General features: G+C 44.0%; 1 protein-coding gene across 1 annotated transcript in view; it reads right to left on the bottom strand.

The window, feature by feature from the left end:
• Positions 1–1,044: 1,044 nt before the first annotated feature.
• Positions 1,045–26,229, bottom strand: part of ANKZF1 (ankyrin repeat and zinc finger peptidyl tRNA hydrolase 1) — a 34,145-nt gene continuing 8,960 nt past the window's right edge. Inside the window, exons 3-16 of the mRNA XM_030210022.1 lie at positions 23,942–24,048; positions 23,396–23,498; positions 22,487–22,692; positions 20,988–21,103; positions 20,399–20,552; positions 19,703–19,925; positions 19,473–19,571; positions 15,898–16,074; positions 11,632–11,772; positions 10,338–10,773; positions 10,057–10,168; positions 9,788–9,955; positions 9,119–9,189; positions 1,045–3,812 (exon numbers count right to left, since the gene is read on the bottom strand). Coding sequence (XP_030065882.1) covers positions 3,692–3,812; positions 9,119–9,189; positions 9,788–9,955; positions 10,057–10,168; positions 10,338–10,773; positions 11,632–11,772; positions 15,898–16,074; positions 19,473–19,571; positions 19,703–19,925; positions 20,399–20,552; positions 20,988–21,103; positions 22,487–22,692; positions 23,396–23,498; positions 23,942–24,048 — 2,234 coding nt within the window. The 3' untranslated portion in view covers positions 1,045–3,691. The remainder of the gene's footprint in view (positions 3,813–9,118; positions 9,190–9,787; positions 9,956–10,056; positions 10,169–10,337; positions 10,774–11,631; positions 11,773–15,897; positions 16,075–19,472; positions 19,572–19,702; positions 19,926–20,398; positions 20,553–20,987; positions 21,104–22,486; positions 22,693–23,395; positions 23,499–23,941; positions 24,049–26,229) is intronic.

The following is a 26,229-nucleotide window of genomic DNA, read 5'->3' on the forward strand; positions in this document are numbered from 1 at the left end:
CCGGCCAGGAGGTTGTATAAAATTGTTTCTGACCTCACTCATTATGATAGAGCGAATGGTCAGAATTTTCCTTCAGCTACTGCTTTGGCTAATTATTTTCAATCAAATACTGCTAGTTTACAATTATCGCTAACTCCTAGTACTGAACCCTATTCATCCACTACTACTGAGGCTTTAAGTCCCATCAGTTGTTCTGCATACTGGAGCGATTTTAATGTTCCATCTCTTACCATTTTAGAAAAAAAAACAGTGATATCCATCTTGCCACTTATTAGATTCTGTTCCATCCAATTGGTTAAAGATTTTGACATGGATTGTCACCCCTAGTTCGTCACTTGGCAAACAACTGAAAAAAGTGCCTCAATCATGGAAGAATCTTTTAAAAAAAATCTTAAGTCTGATCTGTTAGACCGTTCTAACTACCATCTGGACTCTTAACCTGTGCATCTATATTTCAACGTTGACTTTGTCTTCCCATAACTCTTCACTATGTAACCTATAATCGTAATGCAACAAATTGTACTTCCACCATTCACAATATATTGTAAGCCACACTGAGCCCGCAAAAAGGTGGGAAAATGTGGGATACAAATGCAATAAATAAATAAAAAAATAAATAAATCTTTACACAAATTACAGAAAAAGTATTATTTAATCAAACTAATATTCTGCATCTACCACAGACAGGTTTTAGAGCTACACATAGTACAGAAAAAACAGCGACCACATTATTTAGAGAACTACAAACTATCCAAGAAAAGGGAGATCTTGCTCTTCTCATCTCCTAAGATTTATCAGCTGCTTTTGACCTTGTAGATCATTCTTTTCTTTTGGCCTTTGGTCAACAGGTCTAATAGATACTACTCTGGCTTTGGTTTACATCTTTTCTCACAGGGAGTTTTTTTTTTCAGTTTCCACAATTACTGGCACATCTTCTAATTATGAGTTAACTTGTGGAGTATCCCAGGGATCAGTCCTTCCGCCATTACTGTTCAATATTTTTCTTAGTCCACTCGCAACTTTACTTCAAGATCAAAATATGTGTTTATTTAGTTTTATTCTTCTAATATATCCTACATCTCCGTACTTATTGATTTAAAACCCCTCTAAAAGGCATTTACTGCTTTGTCCAATTGGCTAATGTCCTGCAAAGTCATACTCAACCCTACTAAAATGACAGCATGTTGGATCAGAGGTTCCCTTAGTGCACCATCTATACCTTTACATTTCTTCAGACATCAAATCACCTCTGTTGAGTCATTCTATGACCTGGGAATATATATTGACTCTAAACTTTCATTTAACACACAAATTTCAAATGTTTTAAAATCTTGGCTTTTCTGGTTTCATCATTTGAGGTCAATTTGAAATTTTTTGGACTTAATTCTTTACACATGCTATTACATGTTTTTTGTCATTTCTAGGCTAGACTATTGTAATACCATATATGTGGGCCTTCCACAATTCCAATTACGTAGACTTCAGGCTCTCCAAAATTCTTCAATCCATCTATTGTTCAAAGCAAAACGTTTTGACTCTATTACACCGTCTTTCTTTGAACTCCATTGGTTACCTGTGTCATATGGTATCTGGTTTAAAATTCTGTTACTTACCTTTAAAGACTTTACATTCTGGTAGCCCTGCATACATTTCTTCTTTAATCATTTCTTATACTCTGTCCCGTTCACTTCGATCACTTGACGCTAATCATTTGGTGTTACCCTTCCCCTAAACAAGCTCATTACAAGTCAACTCGAAACTCGACATTCTGTTTTTTGGCTCCCTCCCTTTGGAATAATTTACCGGCAACCAATAGGGTGGAACTCGCTCTTATTAATTTTAAGAAATAGCTTAAAACTCATTTTTTTTCAATTGGCCTTCCAGTTTAGTGCCCATTGATTTTACACAGCCAGTCCGTCAGACCTGCAGACACTGTAGCTTGTGTCTATAGTATTTGATTTTAACTGTTTTGTAATTTATTATACTTGAGTTCCTTTTCTTTGCTTTTGTGTTTAATATTTGCTTTGTTAACCTCTGACCTATTGCAACATAAAGGTGGTATATCACGTTTTAAATAAACAAACATAATGGGTGTCTCAGCATTTACCACCAGCTGATATCTACTGCGAGCCAAAAACGCTACCACAGCTTAGTAAAAGACCCCCTGTATGTTGAATTGCACTGGTGGAAGCAAGGGGAATATTTAAATTATGTACATTAGTCTATCAACTATTGCATGGAACAATGCCCGAATACTTTAGTTGGATCTTATGCCCTAAGGTTAGTGGGAAACTATTTGAATCTACCATTTCCCTCGCCAAGGGGAATTAGATATAAGACGTTGCATGATGTCACTTTACCGTATTTGTCATCAAAATGGTGGAATGCTATATAAATTCAGATAAAGATTATCCCTTGTTATATGAAGTTTCGTAAGGCTTTGGAAATGTACTTGTGTGAAATATAGGTTCTGGGTAAGTCTGAGGAACAGGTTGGGTTTTTTTTTTCTTCTTAGTTTCAAACTGTATTTGAAACTAAGAAACGGGTAGGTCCAGCTTCTTTTACTATGTAAATCGCACTGAACTCCTTTGGGGATGTTGCAATTCATAAGAAATAAAGTAAATTAAATATCTTGCAGGAAAGGCACAGCCTTCCTGCAAACCCCTATGACAGAAGAGGGCATCAGAGCTGGATGCGAGGCTCAATACAAGAAGCAGCAGGCTTGCATGGCCATACCACTAGCCCTCTATGTATAGCATCAAACTCCATGATGCAGGGACAGCTTAACCACTCTCCATGAGTCCCTCTTCCTAATTCCCCCCTCCCCCCATGACTCATGACAGCTGTTTCCTCCCAGGGCTGCTAAGGGGGGCAAGATTCTCCAGCGCCAGGGTAGTTCTCTCTCTCTGGTGTCGGGATCCGGGTGATTGCGTTAACGGAATAATCTGGGTCCCGGCCCACAGGAGTAGGAGAGTGACAGACACACAAGAAGGTAAGTGAGAAGGGGGACGGTGGCTGCAGCAGCCCTGCCCCTCTCTCGGCAGCTGTTTCCTCCACTCTCCATGCTTCACTTCTTCTCATATCCACACCCCCCCCCTTAACCATCTGCCCATGATTGTGCTTATAGCTTGTTCCTCCACTCTCCTCCCTTCAGCATGAGTCCCTCTCCTACCCCATGACCTACTTTCAGGATTTTTAATTTCAGCCTGTTGTGTTCTACCCTAAGCTACATGGAAGACCTGGGTCATATCAGTTCACGAGAGGAGGGGTACGTTCCACTTACTACTGTGCACATGATTTCCCACACTACATGGGGCTACTAACTGAGGAGATGTTTTGTAATTCAGGTAAACAAAGATTTTATTACTTCGTGATCATCTTCATATGTCCCCCAAGCAAACCAGAAGCAGCTTAAAATATTCTAGGTTCATTTGGAGAGAGTGTCAAGAAGCGAGTGCTAGTCCAGAGGGAGAATTTCACACACAGGGACGTCAATCTGTGCTATCAGAGGTATAAGAATGATTGTCAGGCTAAACCACTCGACAAACCTGATGAGGGTTACTTGTGGGTCTTAACCTGAAAGAAAGCACTAGAACAGGATCACTTTAGCCAATCACCAGCGCACGTGGTCATGGCTCCTGCATTGACTGGTGCAATTCTCTGGCCAGGGCTCATATACCAGGCTGGTAAGTTAGGATTTGGCTGCTCTGCTTCTTTTGTGCTGCTGCAGACATGCTGTGGAGCAGAAAGAAAAGTCGAAGTACTGGAAGGGGATTCTTCCCAGCAGAGATCCGCCACACGTCCAGCAGCGCCTGTGAGAAGGAAACAGAGTGTGAGTAATGTCTTTGCTTGGTAGTGACTAGAGTGCATTCCCTGTTAACTCTGTGCACTCACAGCACTAAGGAGCCCTGAGAAGTGAAGCCATAGTGAGCGCTGGGACCAATACGTTGAGACCTAAGCCAGTTGCAGGACACTGAGAAATGGAACATGGTAAATTTTACACAGTTGTTTTAGTGGTAAGATGACACCAAGTCCCTGAAGTTCACCCTCCTGATTACGAGGTGGAAGGTGAGTACGCACTGTAGCTGGTTGCTATCAATTCTGCTTAATCTTGCAGGATGGGCCAGCCTAGGTACTCAGTAGCTGTGCTAGGTCTGGGTTTGACCCCTGAGCTCAGCTTTTCCTCAGGCTGGGGATGAGATGGTGGTAACATTGAAAAGATCCAAGGGCAAGGAATCCCAGCCATGGCAGCGCTACGTCTAAGAACCAGATACAGACGCACTCAGCTTTGACTGTGTTCATTGTTTGCCAGCCATGGTAGACTGCAGCTACTGACCCCATACCCGTCACCTCATTAAATCTCCTCTGCTCCTCGTCTGTTCATTTTCCTAATGTACCAACATCCTTCTGTTTGTTTACATTATGACGTTATTAAACAAGCAGAGCCAGCATTATGAAGCATTGCTCAAGGAATTCTTTCTGGCTCCACTGTCCGTGTATGGGGGTGTTGGGGCTGTTGCATCAGGGACAGCTATGGGGGAGTAGTTAGAGGGCTGGAGAGGGGTGGTTTGAGTTTCCTAAGTGCTACGTTTCTATCCTGCAAAAGCAGGAACTATGCCTCCCATACAAATACACTGCGCTATTAGTCTGGGCCATTTTGCATTTGAGGTGTCTTTTCAGTTTTTCCCTCATGCCCTTCCATTTTCAGAGTTACTTGGCTCCAAGACAGACATTTCGCAACCCTTGTTGCCTAATTCTTCAGGGCTATTACTGCTCACAACAAAGTTTTTCCCCTGGGATAGAAAATGAACAGAACTGCCAGAAGATGTCCATGTTTATCACAGCATGATTGTACTCCCTCCCCAGCAGACCACCACCCTATTTTAATCACTGAGGCAGGAAAACAGACTTACGTACCTGTAAGCAGGGGGTCTCTACCACATGAGTGGCATCTGACGGAGCCCAGCGCAGAACATTACTGCAATACTGACAGCCATTTTCAGCTATGTGCCACTTCCATGCATAAGTACATAAGTACATAAGTAGTGCCATACTGGGAAAGACCAAAGGTCCATCTAGCCCAGCATCCTGTCACCGACAGTGGCCAATCCAGGTCAAGGGCACCTGGCACGCTCCCCAAACGTAAAAACATTCCAGACAAGTTATACCTAAAAATGAGGAATTTTTCCAGTCCATTTAATAGCGGTCTATGGACTTGTCCTTTAGGAATCTATCTAACCCCTTTTTAAACTCCGTCAAGCTAACCGCCCGTACCACGTTCTCCGGCAATGAATTCCAGAGTCTAATTACACGTTGGGTGAAGAAAAATTTTCTCCGATTCGTTTTAAATTTACCACACTGCAGGACCACAACAGCTCATTACTTAGCTAAAGGAGGATACTGCAAGGTTTGCATGCTGCTGTCCTCAAAGAACAAATGCTACAGGTAAGTGTTCTCTCCAAGGACAAGTAGGATAGTGAAATGCTCACAATATGGGACTCCCTAGCAATAGGCTGCCTTTATCAGAAAAAAAGGGGAAGAGAGAAGTAATGAAGTCCAACAGGCCTTTTATCCTTTATTATCTTTTTAAGGCTGCCTGGAACCAAAAGAAATGGACCTGGGGGTAGATTCTAATCTTTCAAAAATAATGGAGTGGAACAATCTGTATTTCACATGCAAAACAACCCCAGAGGTGATGTATCTCTATAAATAATAATCTTTGTAGAAGTGGAGGAAAAAAACCTCAGAACTTTAGTCACCTCTGTAACTCTTCAGAATATTTTCCGCTATGGATATTAACACATTATGTTAATCCTTTTTTGAGGAAGAAAGGTTGATGCTTGAGTTGTGGCTATCAGGGCTCATATGAACTCAAAATTGCTGTGATGGGCTCAGATGAGATTTGGGCTAATTTCTGATGAACCCTAGTAACTCCAGCACCTGAATGATTAAGTGCACTCAACTTTCTGAACCTAACAGTGGTTTGTTCCTGTGATGGGGGATTACCTCCATCTTTGACTGACTCAATTTTATATGTCCTGTATAACTGGAATGAAAGAATTAATTTTAGAACACTGTGGTATTGGTGTGTAAGTTCTGTGTGCTTGTTCTTTCTTGACTTACAAGTTTTTAGTAAATGTAATTTGTTTATAATACAAATCTCTCTCATGAATACTCATTGTGGGTATCCTGAAAACCTGATTGGCTGGGGTGCCTCTGGGAAAAGGTTTGGGAACCACTGGATTAGACATTTGTTCAGGGCTGTTAGGTCTAGAATGGGATAGAATTTGATTTTTGACCAGGAAACTTTGAAAAAAAAATCCCTGCCGTCTTTCCCCTGGTGGTGTAACCAGCGACTGGGACTCAGATCTTTTTGTCGTATCTGGCATTTGGAGTCATCTCAGCGCCCTTCCTGAAGCAGCCAAGGAATTGGCGAAACAAGGCACACTTGTTGAAGGGTATAGACTGATTGCAATGTAGGCTGTAGCCAAGAAGGAAAACAGGATTGCCGGTCTGCCTCTCCGTCCAAGCCGATATCAGCCGCCTATCCTCAGGACTCATTATAACCTATACTTAAGTATCAGGTACCGTTCAAGTTGAGTTCGTGGATGTTAGGAGTAGATTTATTGGCTTGTCTGGGTAGATGGGGGGTTGCCCGTGCAGTTAATATTTGAGTCGGGCTCAGTCTGTTTGAGTAGTAGTTTGGTGTCTCTCACTAGGTGGATAGGTAGGAACATTGGAGTTTTTTAGATCATTCGTTTTTCTTAGGTAAAGTGAGTTTTTTGCGCTTGATCATTTTTTCTCCTTTGTTCCGTACAGGAACCAATGATAGTAATGAACTCCTAAACTGATAGGGTAAATACTATCGTATTGATGAAACCACTATCAGGAGCTTTGAGGTTCCTATTTATGTAATTTGATATGGATCCTTCATTGGAATCTTTACTAACCCAGGGGGGAGACACCCACAAACTATAATACGGCCGCCAGACTCATATTTGGAAAAACTAAATATGAAAGCGCAAAACCCCTAAGAGAGAAACTTCACTGGCTCCCACTTAAGGAACGCATTGCGTTCAAGATCTGCACGATTGTACACAAAATCATTCATGCAGACGCCCCAATCTACATGCTAAACCTTGTGGACCTACCTCCCAGAAACGCCACAAGATCATCCCGCACTACCCCAGCTGCAAAGGACTTAAATACAAACTGATGCATGCCACCACCTTCTCTTACATGAGCACGCAGCTATGGAATGCATTAGCTACAGACTTGAAAGCAATCAATGAAGCAACTATCTTTCAAAAATCTCTGAAGACATTCTTCTTCAACAAGGCCTACAATGAGAACCCATAACCTCACTAAGTCACTTCACTCTCTCCTTCTTCTCTCCTCCCTTCCTAATCGCTACACATTACTAACTGTATTTGATATCCTGATATGACAATATTATCAAACCTATGTAAGCCACATTGAGCCTGCAAGTAGGTGGGGGAATGTGGGATACAAATGCAATAAATAATAATAAAATAATAATTTTCAACATTCAAACTTCTAGGAATTGTTGAATCTACAATAGTTATGTACGTACATAAAGGACTGAAGACTTATCTTTTAGCAAATATTTGGAGAAATAATAGATCAAAGCTATCAGTATCTTTAATTGTGTGTTTTGAACTTCATGTAACTCACTTTGATTCTTTACTGAGTGTAGTTGGATTGTTGCTTTAAACTTGTATTGATAATGAGTGCGACTATGCTGCGGCCACTCTTCAGACATTTTCCAGGATTACATCGTGTGGTAGTAAACCGCTGCCTGCCCTGTTTAATCATGCAGGAGTGTAACCTGCACGGAGAGTGGCAGGTGTGGCTCTGGCCGGCTTGCTGGACTGTGCAGGTCTTTATCTACCATCATTTACTATGTTACATTCCCAGCATCTGATGCCGCTTCCGTTGTGGGCATCGATGGGCTGGACTTATCTGCACCCCAAATCCTTTTGCACTGCTTCTCTTGGCCATGAGTCCCTGTCTGCTATCTGTGTCCAAAGCAAATATGGTCCTGTTGTACTAGGAACACTACTTATAGGACATAATCTAGAGAAAAACCACAGTGAAATCATTTAAAAAATGAAAAAATAAATAATAATAATAAAAAGCTCAAACAGGAGCTTGGGTGCTTTTTAATTACTTTGAAGTGATCCACAGTAGAAGACGTCAGAAAGGAGAAACAGAAAATATATTACACTAGTAAAAAAGCCCCGTTTCTGATGCAAATGAAACGGGGGGGGGGGGGGGGCTAGCAAGGTTTTCTTCTGTGTGCATGTGGGAGTGTGTGTGTCCCTGCCCTCTCTCCCTTCCCCTGTGCTGTCTGTCCTCTCCCCCCTCTGAGTCGAGTCCTTCAGTGTTAAGTTTCCTGCTGTGCTGTGTTTGTTACAGAGATAGTGAGGGCTTCTGCCCTCTCTCCCCTCCCCCCTCTGAGTCCTTCACTGTTAGAGAGAGAGCGATTTGATTTCCTGCTTTGATGTGTTTACCTTCACTGTTTGTGTTACAGAGAGAGCGAGGGCGGGCCAGACACTCATGGGGAAACCGGATATCTCTCCCCCTTCACACTTCCGGCTGGAGGCTTCATTTAGAACGTTGGTGGTGCCTTTTATATATAGAGATAAATAAAAAAGTTACTGCACCATCAGGTTCCACTGGGCTCTTGGGCGGGGAAGGGAGGAGTAATCACACTGTGATGTTATCATGGACATCTTCTGACACTGAATACTTAAGGCGAGAAATCGCTGTCCTTCTGAATGGAAATTTCATTGCTTCTAATTAAATGTGGGCCTGCTTCAGCTGTGCAGTTCTGTGTTCCGCCTGCATGCTGACAAGGCTCCGGAGACTGTGCTGCGACAGAACTTCTGCAGTCCTGACACTATAAATTCAAACCTAACTGCGGATTCCTTAGTACCAGCTACGGTAACCCCAAACTCCATTTCTCTAGTTTGAAATGCCACTTTTCATGCAAACCCACACACTTATAACATGACACATACCAGATTTGCTGCTGCTACTCCCCCCCCCCCCCCACTAGTAATGCAGACTAAGCCCGTCTGAAGGCAGCACATACTCAATGTTTGCGACTGGTGTTCCTTCACTGGATAATTGCTCAGCAAATCTTCGCTCAGCAGCCAGAGCTCTCTGGAGGGAAAGAGAACCAGAAAATAAACAGCAAAGGTGAGGTGCTGCTGAGTCAAGCCGATTACAGGAGATGCCCAGCATCCAGCACCCAGCACAGGTGTGCTACAAGGTATGGGCTCAGGCCACCATCCCATGGCTCGCTACAGGGCAAGGACCTAACCCATCACTAGAGTCCAATACACGTGAGCCTGATCCTAGCAGAGGCACACTACAGGGTAAGTCTCTTCCTGACAACATTGTACCAGGCTAGGCATGCTACATCTGATCCTAGGCGCACCGCAAGCTAAGTCTCTCCTGACAATCTGCTAGGCTAGGAATGCTACAGCGGGCGAGTTCATCCTTCACCACGCTTCATCAGTGTGTTCGCCCCAGAAATTTCTCTCAGCCAGGTGGCATGAAAGAGTAGCTGGGTGGGAGTATTTTTAAAATGTATTTAAAAAGGTCCTGAAGAGAACACAGCTCCACCACCATGTTAAAAGGTGTGAACCTCCACCATCCCATGCACGCTTCAGGGTTATGAGAATCACTTCATTTCAGAGAGATGACAGTCATTCCTATGAAAAGCTAAAGAGAGCAGGGACAAGCATGGTCTTCTCACCTTCTCCCTGTCACTCAGGGCTGCAAATCTGATCTTCTCTGCAGTCTCTTCTTCCTCCTGCTTACGTCTCTCTTTCTCTTCCTTCTCCCGCTGTCTCCTTTGTGCCTTCTGTGCTCGTCTCTTCTCCAACTTCTTGGCTTCAATCTCAGCTGTTAGTGGCTCAGGTATCTGAAACAGAGCAAAACCGTGATAGAGAGGGCTGCCAGATCCTGCTGAAAAAGTGGCCAAGGAAAGGCTAAGCTCTGCTCACTTCCCCTTCCCTCACCTACCTGTGCTGTGCTGTAATCAAACTTCCCCGGGTTGTCAGCCTGGTACTTCCGAAACACATTCCTGGTCCTTTTGTCAGCAGAAACTAAGTATGGTGTTTGCCCTGCATCATCTCTGCAAAGGGAACCCACAGGAGATTTAACAATGCACCTGGATTCCCACAATGCCTTTCGGATGTTCGAGTTCCTCGCCCTTCACCCTTATTATATCCCGTGCACTGCATCCCTACACTCACTGTACATGTGTATGCTCAGGTCCCTTTGCCCTTCCCCCCATTAGTTACCTGACTGCAGGATCCCAGCCTGCATCCAGAAGAACACGCACAATGCTGCTTTGTCCTATGGCAGCTGCCAAGTGTAGAAGTGTAAACCCTGTGCCGTCGATCCGTTCATTTATTAGAGAATGGATAACAGATACTTCCTCACTCAGGGTGCAGACATTGCGCTGTTCCACCTCTTCTAACCTCTGGCTTTCTTGCTGCTCTCTCAGGGCATCGTGTGCATGTGTCTGCATATGCATACTGCCAGAATCAGGTCTTAGAAGCTCACACTCGTCTGCCGTCTTTCCAGCTGTATGAACAGGCTCAGCATCTGCACTCAGCCTCTCTTCAGACTCTGCTGCTCCTAGAAGCAGCGGTCGCAGTAAATGTTGCAATGAAACGGTCGCACCTGTCTTACAAAAGGTGAACAGCTCATTCCTGAGTTGGTAAGTGAGGGTACCTGTGGGAAGATGGCAAGAAAATGCTGAAAGTATTGGGGGGGGGGGGGGGGGGGGGGGGGAAGTCACACAGAAAAAAGAATTACTTATCAAGGGAGGGGAGAAGCAGCAGAGATTCACAGACGAGGAATCAAAAGGAGCAACAGCAGTCTGATGGCCAAAAGAAGGAAGCAGCAGAAATTCAAGAACTAGGTGGGAGAAAACAGGGTAAGGGTTTAAAAAAAAAAAAAAAAAGGTCTGGACAAGTTCCTGGAGGAAAAGTCTACAGTCTGTCATTCAGATGGACATGGGGAAACCACCGCTTGCCCCGGTATTTGTTAGCATGGAACGTTGCTGTCAACTGGATTTCTGCCAGGTACTTGTGACCTGGATTGGAAGCAAGATACTGGGCTAGATGGACCCAATATGGCTATTCTTATGTTCTTATCTAAGGGTAATGGGATTGGATATACTGCCTTTCTGTGGTAGAGTCAAAGCGGTCTACAATTATTAAATTTAGGTACTTTCTCTGTCACTAGTGGGCTCACAATCTATGTATTGTACCTAGGGGCAATGGAGGGTTAAGTGATTTGTCCAGAGTCACAAGGAGCTGCAGTGGGAATCAAATCCAGTTCCACAGGTTCTCAGCCCACTGCATTAACCACTAGGATACTCCTCAACTCCCAGGGGAGAGAGAAGTGGGAACACCAGATACTCACGGATAAAATTAGGAAATAGGAAAGATGCAAGGAAAAGGAGTGAAGATGGATAACTGGGATCATAAAAACTCTCAAGGGTGGGGGGTAGTCGAGACATAAGATGGGGGGATAGATGCAAGAGGAAGAAGGTATGGAGAGAAAGCACAATGCAGCAAGCCTGACCTTCTCCCGTGGCTATCCTGAAGTGGGCCCTGCCTTTCTGCTCCTGGCATCCTGGTGATTTCAGGGCTTCCTTGGTTGGAGTAGCACCAGCCGAGAACTGCAGCAAGTGGGTCTGAGGAACTCCAGGGCAATCAAGAGGCTCTGCACAGGAATCCAAAAGACAACATGGCATTACAGAGAAACACAAGTTGACAGTCCACTGATAAAGACATAAAGCACACCCAAAGCTGGATACTTCAGTTCCTTGTTATTAGGATTGTTAAAGACTTGTATTCTCTGTTCATAAGCAGGATCATACAGCAATATGTGCAGTGCTGTCAGATTGATCCTCAAATGGCTTTTGCTCTCCAGAGTCCTGAAAAACCTAGGTGCTTTCATTGGCATGCACAGGGTTCCTGACCTGATGCAGCTCCCTATGTCTGACAGTCTGTTTTCATTCGCTGGATCCACCAGATATGTCCAACTCTCCACAAAAGAAGACACTTCAGCAAGGTATCCACCCTCCACAAAGGCTGAGGGGCTCCTCTCCAGCTCCCAAGTGAACTGGGGACAAAAACCCTCCAAACTTCTAGATCACTACTCCCAACGGGCTCTGCTATTTATCACATCAAATCAAGAACCAGGAAGCACAACTCCACCCAAAGACCATCTACTCTGCATGCTCACTAAAACACCTATGGATCTAGACTACCACAGCTTCATGTCCATTCAAGCCTTCACTTCTGACTGACACTGCTCTAAGGCTACAAGACAACCTAAGGTCTGGGCTCCCCTACCTGCATCAACGTGGGAACAGTAGAGGTTTTGTCTCCACTCTGCCGACACCAACTGACTCTCCCACTGCGAGGCTGACTATTGTTCCTTTTAAGTTCCCTCAGAGCCACCACTTTCCTCTGCAGTGAGGGCTCCTCCTGTGACACACATGATTGAACTCCTCCCAGAGCAACTTGGCCCAAGCTAAGACATTCATCCCTGAGCCAGACCGGACACATTGCAGCACTTCCCTCTACAGCCACAGTTACAGTGATTGGGCCATGTAAAGCATCAGAGTCAGAGACTCCAGAAGCATCCGAGTCAAAACGTCCATGATGTATACAGTATAGTTATACAGAAACAACATGCCCATCCCAAAACCCATCCGTACCAACCCTCAGCCTCTTGCTAACTCCACCTGTCATGCGGAAATCTCACATTCCTAATTCAAACCTCTGAAGTTCAAGAGCCAACAGCAACAACTGCAACCCAGGAAACCTGACCTAGCAAAGCCCATCCTGTAATGTAGAATTCTCTCCCCCCCACCCCAGATTAATCTCCCCTTTTATTTCTAAAATACTAGAATAATTAGTAGCTGAGCAACTTCATATATTCTTGGAACAATCCAACATGTTACTCCAAAATAAGATTGTCTTTCAGAAATCACACAGAACTGAAACAGTGCTCTTATTAAGAATATCTACAGCTTTTGGCTTGGTTGGTCACATTCTCTTAACTTGATTGGCTTCAAGAGATTGATATTACTGGCATAGTCATACAATGGTTTTCCTCATAGGTAACCGTTTTGGGACTGCTTGGCAATAGAGATCATAACACAATCAAAATTTGAGATAGCTGGAGCGAAGACACTAAGGAAATTACCGCAACTATAATAACATGAGGAAACTCGTAAAAAGCTAAAAGGAGCAGCTAAAAAGGTTAAGAATCAGGCATGAACAGTATTTAAAAATACCATCTTGGAAGCCCAAACAACAGCTGGCATGGTTAACAAGGTAAAGGAAAAAAAAGGATCAGAATGAAGAAAACAGGAAGAAGCATAAACTAAGGCAAGTTAGATGCAAAGAATTGATAAGGAACGCTAAAAAAAAAAAAAATAGAATTTGAAAAGAAGATTGCTGTAGAGTTAAAAAAAACAAAAACTACTCGGCAAAAGCTTTTTCAGGTATATTCAGTGGCGCTCCTGGGGGGGGCGGTGGGTGCGGTCCGCCCCGGGTGCACGCCTCTGGGGGGGTGCCACGCGTGCCTGTCCTCCGTTGTTCCATGCTTCTTATCTGCCCCGGAACAGGAAGTAACCTGTTCCGGGGCAGAGAAGAAGCATGGAACAACGGAGGACAGGCGCGCACGGCACCCCCCCCCCCCCCCCAGCAGCGTGCACCCGGCGGGGGGGTTCCGTGCTGCATCGGGGGGGGGGGGGGGCGGGGCGCATCAGCGATCCGCCCCAGGTGCCAGCCCCCCCCAGGAACGCCACTGGGTATATTAGAAGCAGAAAGCATGTGTGGAAGTTAGCTAGACCATTCAAATGGTCTTACCTACAAGCCTGCTCATCATCCCTTGACCTGTTGAAGTGCAGAGGGATGTGACTGGGTTTTTCTCAACTCTGCAGAGCAGATCCGCCTGAGGTTCAGTCTAAACTACACTTTACTTCCGCAGTGACCAAATAAATTCTGTGCGGTTTACATAAGGATATTAAGATCAGGCATACATATAACTTAACACTGCCCGTTCAACACTATATCTAATATACAATCTGTATAAATGAAAACTAACCCCATAGTATATAAACCCAGATTTTTTTTTTTAACCAAAGCCGAAACTCGGTTTTAACAACAATAAAAATACAATTAAAAAGTTAAATGTACTACTTAGAAACTTCAGTGAATGCTCCCTGGATCCTGTACTTTTGGAAAGAGAAAACATGTCATTTACGTCTACCCGTTCCACTCTGCTCCATTCATTTTATAGACCCTATATCTTCCCTCAGCCATCTCTTCTTTAAACTTATCTAGAAATTCTTCATTGGGAAACCATTTCCCTTATTTTGGTCACCTTTCTCTCTAACTTTTCAAATTCCACTATATAATTTTCTGAACCAGAATTGTACATATTTGATCTGCGGTCGCATCATGGAGTGATATAAAGATTTTATGATGTTGTATTTTCCATGTCTTTCCTAATAATACCTTACATTCTATTTGCTTTCTTACCCATCGCTGCACACTGAGCAGAAGGCTTCAACGTATCAACCACGACACCTAGATCCTTTTCCCGGGCGGCGATTCCTAATGTGGAACCTAGCATCATAGTTTGGGTTCCTCTTTCCCACATGCATCACTTTGCACTTGCTCACATTAAACGTCATCTAGTTTCCTAGTAAGGTCCTCCAGAGGGAGGGAGGCGTGGAACTCGAACGGGAGTGGAGCCGTCGCGGCCCGTGCAACCGGGACAAACGGGAGTGGAAGGAGGGAGGGAGGGAGGGAGGGAGGGTGTTTGTTTACTCACCTCCGGTGGCTGCTGCTGGGTTCCCTTCCCTCTCACTTCCCATTGGTCTGCCCTGTGATGTCATCCCCAGGGCGGACCAAATAGGAACTGTGTTACAAACCCAGGCAGCCAGACGGAGGTGCAAATTATTATATAGGATCATTCATTATTCCTGTTTCCAGGTCCCTGGCGAACCGCACAATTCACCCTTCTCCACTGAGAATACTGGCCATTTAACCCTAGTGTTGTGAATTGAGAACTGGTTTAAAAGATAACAGGAGGACACTACCTCCTATCCCATGACTTTGTCATTTCCTCAGGAGGCTCTCATGAGGTACTGAATCCACCACATCCTTGCTCAGATTAAGTGTGGCAGACAGATATCTGTTCAAGATCCTTTAGGCATAAAACCTCATCCCTCCCTCATTATAGACCAAACTTTGTCCCAAGAGACAGACTCAGAAGACGCCTACTCATGACAGATTGGACCATTCAGGGTTTACGCTGGATATGTTTGTTACCTGGAGTACACAACTCATGGGGCTGAGCTCAAGCTTCAGCACCCCTGAATTTATATACTTTCCTCTTGATTTCATGGCAATGGAGGGATCTTCAACAATCATGCTCTCAACCGTTCACAAGGAAGAGGATCAGAATCAAGTACAATGTGACCACAAGACTCCTTAACAGCAGAAACACGTGAAGTCATAAAGCCCTTATTTATAACCATGTATCCATGTCACTGTGCCAACAGTCTACAATCAGAAGCCACAGACTCTGGTTCCCTCCAGGGCCTAGAATGTGTACACCCGAGTCTGCTCAGCTGGTGCAAGACATGTGCATCCCCAGTCCCAGAGAAGCAGAAGCCAGGCCTGGGATCCTTATTCTTCACTTTGTTGTGACAGCCCAGTATGCAAGAATGAAACATTCTGCTATTCACGCATTCAACACAATTGCCTCCCCCCCCAAATAAATGTCCTCTCTCTAGGGGCCCACCCCTCCATGCCCTTTCACCTTCATTGGATTTCTTGCCATCTTTCCTTTTCTTCTTTTTCCGTTTTCGTATGGGAAACACCTCAAACTCCTTAAGGTGCAATGTTTCCAGACTTTCCTCTTCCATTATTAGCTCCTCTGCTGGGACCAACTCTTCCTCTTCCATCTCGTCCTCCTCCTTCAACTTCCCAGGACACCCTGTAAGGAAAAGAAAACTGTGGGCAATCAGTAGCATGTCACCCCCATTCCCCTTTCTAAACTCCAATACCTGCCAAAACAGAAACACCATAACCACTAGACACCATGAATGATGCTCTACACACCAGGGGAAGAACCACCATCTGATCAATGGGCAAACCTACAACTCTAACCTACATAGTAGCATCCAAGCATGAGTTTGAGGAGCTGTAAAAATTCAACCCCTCTGTTTCATTTCTGGAGTTTTCCCCTTAGTGAGGCAGGAGAACTGACAGATATGGAGCACTATCACCTGAAGAGATCTGGAGGACACAAAAAGAGGGAGACGAGGTTAAAACCACTACTGGGCTACAAGGTACATTCTTAGTACTGCAGGGGGCATTGGGGGCAAGATGACATGTCACGGCCATTATCTGAAACTGGAATTGAGGATTCCTCAACTTGCTGAAGATGTGAGTAGTGATAACGAAGGATCTATAGCCGATATGCCACAATTTTTAATGTGGGAACGGCTGCTTCTCAGATTTTCTTTTTGTGTACTGCATCAAGGACACACTGATCCTTTCTAGGGGGTGTGACAACATGTGCTCTGGAGGTCTTGGGATTTTTCTTTTCTTTTTATAGCTCAAATAATTTTAATTGAGAGATAGAATGTAACGTAAGAATATACAAAAACCAACCAACAAAACTAGACCATGCTAGCAAAATAGGCTCTGGGGGAAGACGGGGGTGGGGGTGGGGTTGGGGGGGAAGAGTTGGAGGTCTTGCATTTTTTGACCGCTGCCTTAGACTACAGAGCGATGGTGCAGTCGTGTCTGGTCACGAGAACAAAAAAAAGCAGACGCGTCCCCTGATCGAGCACAAACAGAAAAAGACAAAAAGAAGAGGGGGGTAGACAGACCAATGTATCCAACACAACACATGATATTTATTAACAGTCCATCAACTTGAACCATTAGTAAAAGGATTCTACACAGTGCTGCGTTTCGCAGTCAACACAACACATGTGCAACTTAAATTTAAAAATAAAAGTGAAAAACATAATTATGTTTTTATCTATAAAAATTATACTAAAAAATATAGAATCAAAACTCAGAAGCTTAGCAGAGATTGGGTGGCAGAGCCGGTGGGGGGAGGTGGGGCTAGTGCTGGGCAGACTTCTACAGTCTGTGCCCTGAAAATGGCAGATACACAAGGTAAGGTATACACAAAAAGTAGCACATACGAGTTTATCTTGGGCAGACTGGATAGACCGTGCAGGTCTTTTTCTGCCGTCATCTACTATGTAATGTTACAATTGTTAAAAACATAATATAGGCTGTTACATCCACATAATATAGCCCAGCATGGATTTTCCCTAAAGCCCACTTTAATAATGGCTTATGGACTTTAAGGAAGTTATCCAAACCTTTTTTAAACCCGCTAAGTTAACTGCTTTTACTAGATTCTCTGGCAACAAATTCCAGATTTTCATTACACGTTGAGTGAAGAAATATTTTCTCCAATTTATTGTAAATGTACTACTTTATAGCTTCATTGCGTGCCCCCTAGTCCTAGTATTTTTGGAAAGAATAAACAAGCGAGTCACATCTACCCGTTCCACACCACTCATTTTATAGACCTCTACCATATCTCCCCACAGCCATCTTTTCTCCAAGCTAAAGAGCCCTAGTCGCTTTAGCCTTTGTCATCGCATCCACTTTATTATTTTCATTGCCCTTCTCTGTACCTTTTCTAATTCCACTATACCTTTTTTGAGATGCAGTGAGGAAAAAAAAAAAAAAAAAAGTTAAGCTGTGCATGAGCACATTCCTTCAAGACTCCAGGGGGAACAGCAGGGTTTTTTTGATGTCACTTCCCATCACGTGACCCCATCCAAGATGGTGGCTAGAAGTGGAAACAGGAAGTGATGTTATGTATACAGTACTGGTCATCTTGGAAAAGGGGTACAGCTAGGATGTCACTTCTTGTGTCATCACCAAAGGGGTTGGGATTGGGGCAGGACTATGCAAATAAGGTGGGACAAGGGGCATGGCTATGCAAAAGAGGTCATGTCTAGTGATGTCAAAGGAGGCAGGGAGTGGGTGTGGCTTGTGATGTATTCAAAATGTCCTTCTTTGACTGTGACACATTCACAAATCAAAGCCACTGATTGATAACTTCAAATACTTGCTGGTCAACTTTGTTCCATGCATCCAATATTCACTGACATAGGACTAGGACTAAGACATCAGTTACTTTTGTTCTGTAAACACTGAACACCAGATTTTGTAATTAACCGGATTTAGATCTGGACTGTTTGGAGGCCAAGCTGGGGTTTCATTAATTGACAGCTCAACTTTTCTTCAAGCTCAATGCGCCAGAGCTCTAGCCTGTTGAAAAATAAAGCGTTCAGAAATGTCTCAAATTTCAGGCAGAAGTTTCTGCTGCGGTAGAATGTCTCTGTAATTGCAATCGATTTTAATCTGGTTCCATGAAATGAATGCTTGTCTGGCCTTAGGCAAAGATAACGAAAGAAACCATTTGTCTCCTGAATGTTGTAAGAGTGCAGAACAAATGAGTGGCTGCTAAGTTTTTGTTTTCTGTGCCATTTGGAGCATAGACATGATCGTTTTGTCTGTTGACCAGCAAAGCTACAGTAAAGATTTTATCATCCGTGAACTAAATGAAATTCAGGAAACTTGATAATCGATACTGTTTGTAGTTTGCAATATTGATACCAGGGCTTCTTAGCCTCTGTTAGTTCAGTAGCCCTTTGTCTTTCCTCTTGCTTCACAATTTCCCCTACCGATGATTGTTCGATGAGTCTGCGCTTTATCCTCCTGGTTTAACACAAACTCCTCAACTTTAATGACGTTTTCTTCAGTTCATGTAGATTGTAGGCACCCGCTTCCAGCTCGGCACTTGGTTGATTCTGTTGTATCAAAGTAGATTCTTTAGTCTGCCATATGTCCAACCTTTATCAGGCAACTCCTTTAGCAAACGCTTTGTGCCATGTGTCTTATTTTGTTACAAAGATTTAATCACAACTTCATCTTCTTCACTAAACGCCACTTTGCTAAAAATGGATCTTAATAGTCACATCCTGACTTTAGTGGTCATGACCTATGTCATCATGTTGAAAACAGGGATCATCCAGATTTTATAACATCTTGAAGTAGCTCGTCAATAATAGTAATTTATTATAATTTTTTTCTAAAAATAGTAGCACGTTTGTTTTTGGGTTACTTGGAAAAAGGTTGGGGGGGGGGGGGGGGTCCTGTTTTTTTTTTTTGTTTTTTTTTAATGGACATCCTGTGTAGGCTCCAGAAAATGAATTGCCCTTATCATATTATTTCTACCAGCACTGAAGTGTGATTCAGGGCTTCTCTCCTGTAACTGCTGAGGGTGTAACTCACCGTGTGTCTCTGCTCTACAGGGCTCTTTCAACGTAATGTTTTTCATCTTTTTCCAGACTTTTTTGGGAGAACCGATATCCGTGGTATCTGTGTCCTTCCCTAAAAGAGAATAAAAATCTAAAAAAAAGGTCTAATTTATCCTTCGATTACCTAATTATATAAGAGGAAGTCATTGCTCCCTCACCACAGAAAAGGTGGGCTATGGGGGAGGTAGGGGTAGAGGGTCTCACCGTACACCTGCAGGGCAGCAAGTGCAACATGCACTCGTTTAACCTCCTTGAATGTGGCCCTGCGTGTGGCAATGGGAATGTTGTGCACACGGGGATCGTTCTTCTGCAAAAGGCTGTTTTTCGTTCCATAGAAGATAGCTCTGTTGTGACTGGGAGCACGCAAGAAGATGGCGTGTGCTTCCTGCATCTCTTGGGCCCAGCTCTCCAGCACGGCGTGTATATCCTGCACAGAGACAAAGGCATCAGCGCCTGCTCTTTTCATACAGCATCAGATACAAGCAGAGCTGTACAGCTAATACAGAAGACAGAGCATTTTGAAGTTCTCACCTTCAATGGGGCTTGGTGATCCCAGGCACAGCCCTAGGCCATGCACCGTCCCACCCCCTCCCTTCACGTAGCTGCATCCTACATACCACAGCACCCCTCATATGACCCTCCTTTCAAACCCCATCATGCACCCTCACGTGACCCTCCCGTCACATAGCTGCACAGACCTTTGCACCCCCTTGCGGAAAACTCTCTTTACACCTCCCATCATATGGCTGTATCGTAAAAATCACACACCCCTGCAGCCCCTCGCGGAAAACTCCCTTCACACCGCCCTGCACCTCTGAATGAGCAGTTTCTCCTCAGAACTTGTGTCCTTGCAGCACAGTGCCCAGCACCACAGCCTATGACCCCCACCACGGCACTCACCTTTACCAGAGCCACTTCATTATAGCGTCGCAGAGAGGCTCCTGCTGACCTAGGCATGCTGCCACGGTTCTGGCGGTCATGGAGCCCTTGCGATGTCCCTCTCTTGGCTCGAATGGTGTATCGATGGAAAGTTTTGTGTTTCACCGCTTCATTCCTTTTCAAAGTGGGAGATTATAAACAGTAAAAATTATTAATTGTGCCTACGGGAATTTTCTCACCCTCCTCAACAGAAGTGAGCATGCCCTTCACTGCATCCTCTCATATCAAAGAGATACCGTTGCCTCCCTATCCCCCTCCCCCAGTCACATCAGAATGCATTCCCTTCCTCAGAAGCAACCTTCTCCCCTAATGGCAGCCAGACAGCCCCTTAACCCTTCTCATCAAACTGCCATTATAAGCCACCAGGAGACACCTCCCTCGTCCACTTCTCCCTCACCATGTACATGCTTTTTCATGAACCCTCACTCACTCCCAGGAACCCCGATTGTTAGCAGATTTACTCATCAGAAGCCCCCTAAGCCCTGTTCAAGTCTCCCACCTACTCCTCTCGACTGATGTGGAGCCTGAAAACGGCAAAGCCTCTTCCTACCCGTTGAAGACTGCTCCAGCAAAATGACCTCCTCCTGCCATGAGAATCACCCAGCAGCTGTTAACATGCAGACTCTTCAAAGACTCCACCAGGTCTGACGGCTCCATCTCAGCAACCTTAGGCAAAGGGGAGACAGTCAATCCTTCACAGCACCTATCTTGCTCTAGACTGCCCCCTCCCAGAGCCACTGGCCGAATAATACAGGCCAGTGGTCCATCAAGCCCAATATCCTGTTCCCAAAGCAGCCAATCCAAGTTCATGGCACTACTGGCAGACAATGGAGGGTCTTTAAAATAGTACCCACCGGCATTTATGCAGCTGCATTAAAGTGTCTGACTTACTCTACCTGATAGGTAATGCATGAATGAATAATAGACAAATATAAACTTCTATTTACTAATGCAACTTAATGCAGGATTTTGTACACCACAACATATTAAAGAATGAGCTATGAAGCATGCAAATACATGCAAGGCAGCTTATTGTGCAAAATGAATGCTGAAGGATGCAATAAACTTCACAAGTTAAAGCTGTTTAATTTGTATAATTAGCTGCTATGCCTGTATTCCCCTTTCCCCAGAAACATTGGGCCTCTCACACACATTTCGATGCTCCCAGGGAGTAATTTAAAATGGCCAGGGCTAATGGGAAATAGTCTGCAGTGAACCCCAAGAGCACTATAAGCAGTTAAATAGCAGTAAAAAAAATATTAACAGAATTCTGAACTATCCTTCCTGTCATGTGGCTCTAATAGTGGTTAGGGTGGTGGACTCTGGTCCTGGGGAACTGAGTTTGATTCCCACTTCAGGCACAGGCAGCTCCTTGTGACTCTGGGCAAGTCACTTAACCCTCCATTGCCCCAGGTACAAATAAGTACCTGTATATGTAAGCCGCATTGAGCCTGCCATGAGTGGGAAAGCGCGGGGTAACTAAAATAAAAATAACAATTAAACACGGGTAACAATATGAGGTTTTTTCCAGCAACCAACTCCAGAGTATTTCTCATTCACACAAACCAATGCAGCCGACAAATTGAATCTCATTCTCCTTATCCAGTTCCCTTCATAAATATCTATCACTGTCACCAGAACAATCGTGTTCAAGAGTGAGACAAAACTGGAGCCTATCCCGATATCTTCGCCGTCTCTGGGAACAACCATGACAGAGAAGCTCTCAGTTATTTTCCCCAAAATAAGAATATTAGGAATAGGATGAAGCATCTGCCAATTCCTTCCAATCTAGCATTTCCTTTCCCTCGTTTAATATCCCTCTGAAGTATCCGTTTCTCTTCTCCTTTCATAGAGCTTTTGGTGCATTTTAACAGCACCATTGTCTACAAGCTTTTTGAGATACAATCTAACGGAGTTTTCCATCATGTCCCATTTCCTTGTTCCCCCTGGTCGCTCCCATCCTCTATTCTGTATTATGGACTGTTTCGCTTCCCCTAGAGGAGGGGCCGTCTGTTCCCCCTCCTCCTGCACCTGGAGCCTTTAACTTGCCTTCTGGGTGCTCAACACACAACGATACACAGACAGGAACTGCCCCTCAGCATTCTGGAAGAGTACTCTGTGGGATTGGCTGCCCGTACGATTGCCCTCCTCGCGTGCACTCTCACTTGCGAGACTGCCACCTGCAGGTAACTGATCTGTCTCGGTTTCTTCTGAAGAATCTTCCCAGTCTGAGCCACTTATGCTGGACACATCACCTACAGTTCACAAGTAAGGAGAGGAAGACAAGCATTAAAAACAGAGAATGAGAAGAATGAAAAGGAACAAATTATGATAAGGAAGGGCAAAACAAAGGGACGTCAGAAGTGCACCAAGACCAGAAGCTAAAGGGAACATTGCAACAGCCACTAAGATTCATTTTAAAATAAAGATCTGAAGTTCCTTAACCCTCCATTGCCCCAGATAGGAAAACATGTGAGCCCACTAGGGACAGAGAAAGGTGGTTTATCAAATTCATGACTCTTTATCCTTTTTGGAAGGAAAGCAAAGTGTGACACACACTAGACCACAGGGCCCTCTTCTCACAATGCAAGGGAGAGGCACAGATAAGTCCCTGCAATGTTTCTTACAGCTAAAGCGAGGAGCTTTTAGTCTCCAAGATACACAAAGGTTTTTCAGATTATACGGACCTCCTGGTGATTCTAGACAAGGGAAGGACATTTGCCTTTCTGTGGTTACAATCAAACCGGTTTACATATTATATACAGGACACTAATTTTGTACCTGGGGGAATGGAGGATTAAGCGACTTGTCCAGAGTCACACTGGAAATTGAACCCAGTTCCCCTTCTCAGACCACTGCACTAACCATTAACCTACTAATTCACATCTCCTGCTACTTTGATTCTTTTCTGCCTGGTACGACAATACCTTAAGCGATGCAGTGCCTAATCTCTCTTACCTGCACATGTCCTGTCCTCAAATTCTTGCACGCTCACTGTGACCTTTCCCATAAGCCTCTGTTTCAAGTTAAAGCGGTGCCAGTCCAATTTGTAGTGCTCAATCTGCAGCAGAAAAAGAAAGATCATTATTTAAAAAAAAAAAAAATACACACACCAATTTGGACAGTGATTAGAACCAGAGGCATAACAGTGCAAATTAATGCCATTATTAGAAAGGGATACAATTTGGGGGAAGAAGCAGGGAAGGGCTTTAAGGACAGTCTTTTCTAGTAGCTGTACTAAACATCCTGGCATTTAACAATGGTTAGCGTATCTGGGTTTAATAAAGGTTTGGACAAATTCCTGGAGGAAAATTCCATAGTCTGCTATTGAGGCAGACATGGGAAGCAACTGCTTGTCCTGGGATTTGTAATATGGAATGTTGCTACTTTCTGAGATTCTGAATGGAATCTTGTCACTCTTTAGCAAAGAATTCATTTACTATCAGCTATGGCCTTATCTTTCAACTCTTCCCCCAACCCCCATCTTTACCCTCCCTTCCTTACTTGCTCCTCGCGGTTCTCGAACACACACTGGCAGGTGGAACAGCACATCCGATCCGATATCTCTGGAATCATTTCAACACTCTCCTTGTCCACTTGTTTAGTTTGCTCTGAAACACAGAAAGAGATATAAAAACATAGGTGTCTGGGGATTGTATTCAGCAAAACCATACACAGGCTGATTTAACAAGGTGCGTTATCTTTTAGCAGTGCAGTTTACTCTGGATTTTCCCATGCTCATCTTTTCCAAGAAGGCTGAGGTAGATCAGGACACCCACTGGATGCTTTCTCAACACCTGATAAGCCTTGTTCTGCAGGGATAATGCAGCTTAAGGGACTCTCTGGTTGAGGGCCCTGGTCTGGGGGTGCTCAAGCCGGGTTCTCTCCAGGGTCTTTTTAATGGGTGCCACTCAGCTAACTTCCCCCATGGTCCGGCATCTCTCTTTCTCTCTCTTCCACACTCCCTAATCTCATCTGGTATCTCTCCCTTCATTCCCCGCATCTCTCAACTCCCCTCCCACCCATACATATAGTGCTGGCAGATGGCTCCAGAGCTTTTCCTATAAGGAGGACATCCTATTTCCACATAAGCGGGACATGGCAAAAGGAAGACTCTGGAGCTGGCTGTGAACAGTTATGTATGAATCTCTGCTCACCGCCAGCAACCTCTAGAAGTGAAAGTCAAAGTACAGGGAGGGGGGTTGAGAGTCAAGAGGAGGGAGATATGCAGGGAGTGAAAGAGCAAGGGATGGATTCTGGAAAGGGAAGAGTAGAAAATGGAGACGATAGAAGGGAAGATATGGGGTATTCGGAGAAAATGCCGACTAAAGCGGGGGGGGGGTTGAAATATACGTCAATATCGATGCAGCTGTACTGGCTTCCTATTAGATTGAGACACTTGTTTTTAAAACACTTCAGGATGAATCTCGCTTATGTCCTTTTACTGCCCTCAAAGTATATATTCCCAGTCACTTATGAGATCTCAGAGTCTGCTTGAAATCCCCTCTGTCAGGCAGGTAAGATTAGAGGAAATCAGAGAAAAGGTTTTCATGGTCACAGTTCCACAATTATGGAACCGTCTCTCAACAGTGGAGACAAGTACAATCAATGCTCCCCTTCAGTAAACAGCTACAAACATTTGGATGATTTTACTACTACTAATAATGATCATTTCTATAGGTCTACTAGACATACGCAGTGCTGTACACATATGCAGATACTCTCTCTGTCCCTAGAGGGCTCACAATCTAAGTTTTGGTATCTGGGGCAATGGAGGGTTAAATGACTTGCCCAAGGCCACAAGGAGCTGCAGTGCTAATCAATCCCAGGTTGCCAGGATCCAGGCCTATTGCACTAACCATTAGGCCACTCCTCCACTCTAATTCAGAGAATGAAAGTTTACATGCTCTTGTCTTGGTGTTTTAAGTGTTATATATTTGTAAATTTTATTATGTTTTGATGTAAGCCGTCCAGAACTGCAGACGGTGTGGGATACACATTTTTTTAAATAAAGGAAGGTAGGTAGGTAATAAGACTGTGAAAGGAGTGAGACAGTCAAAATGGGAGATGGAAAGTTTATAGTTAGGTGAAAAGTAAAACAAGGTGGAGAAGTGATGGGTAAGAGAAAAAGGTGAAATCTGAGTACACAAGAGCTAAAATAGAAAGATCAATATGTCAGAGACAGATGCGAAGGAATGGAAGACAGGATGAGAGGAGAAAGGACAGACAGCAACCACTGGAAAGTTAGTAGCAAAGCAGAAGACAGAAACTGGGAACAACATGAATAGAAAAATAAAATGCCCAGACAAAAATAGAAAGTGTTTATTATGAATTTATAGCAAAAGCTTTTTTTTATTGACGATAAAAGCAGTACAATCATGTCATAAGTTGTTATGAGAAACAAGAACCAAACAAAATAATAAAGAACAAAAAACGTTAAAGATGTTAACCCTTACTACAGCCAGGTACACGACTGCGTACCTTTAGACAAAACTCTTGCATAGTAACCAAAAAATAAAACCTCCAGGGCATGAACATTCCATAGGCCACTATATAGCCTAAGGTTTCATATTTAATATTCGACTATGTGCAACTGGGGGCAAGGGCATTTCAAAAGGCTTCCCAAATTCTTTGACGAGAGAGCCCTCTAGCAGAAGTCATGTCCTGGATCTCCAAGTCTCCATTATTAATAAGCCATAGTGAAAGGCTGGAGTGTCCCACTGAAGCCATTTGATTAAATCCCTAATGATATATGACATGATAGAGGTATATAAAATAATGAGTGGAGTGGA

Source organism: Microcaecilia unicolor, chromosome 7 (assembly GCF_901765095.1).
Source record: "Microcaecilia unicolor chromosome 7, aMicUni1.1, whole genome shotgun sequence".
In the NCBI taxonomy this organism is placed as follows: Eukaryota; Metazoa; Chordata; class Amphibia; order Gymnophiona; family Siphonopidae; genus Microcaecilia; species Microcaecilia unicolor.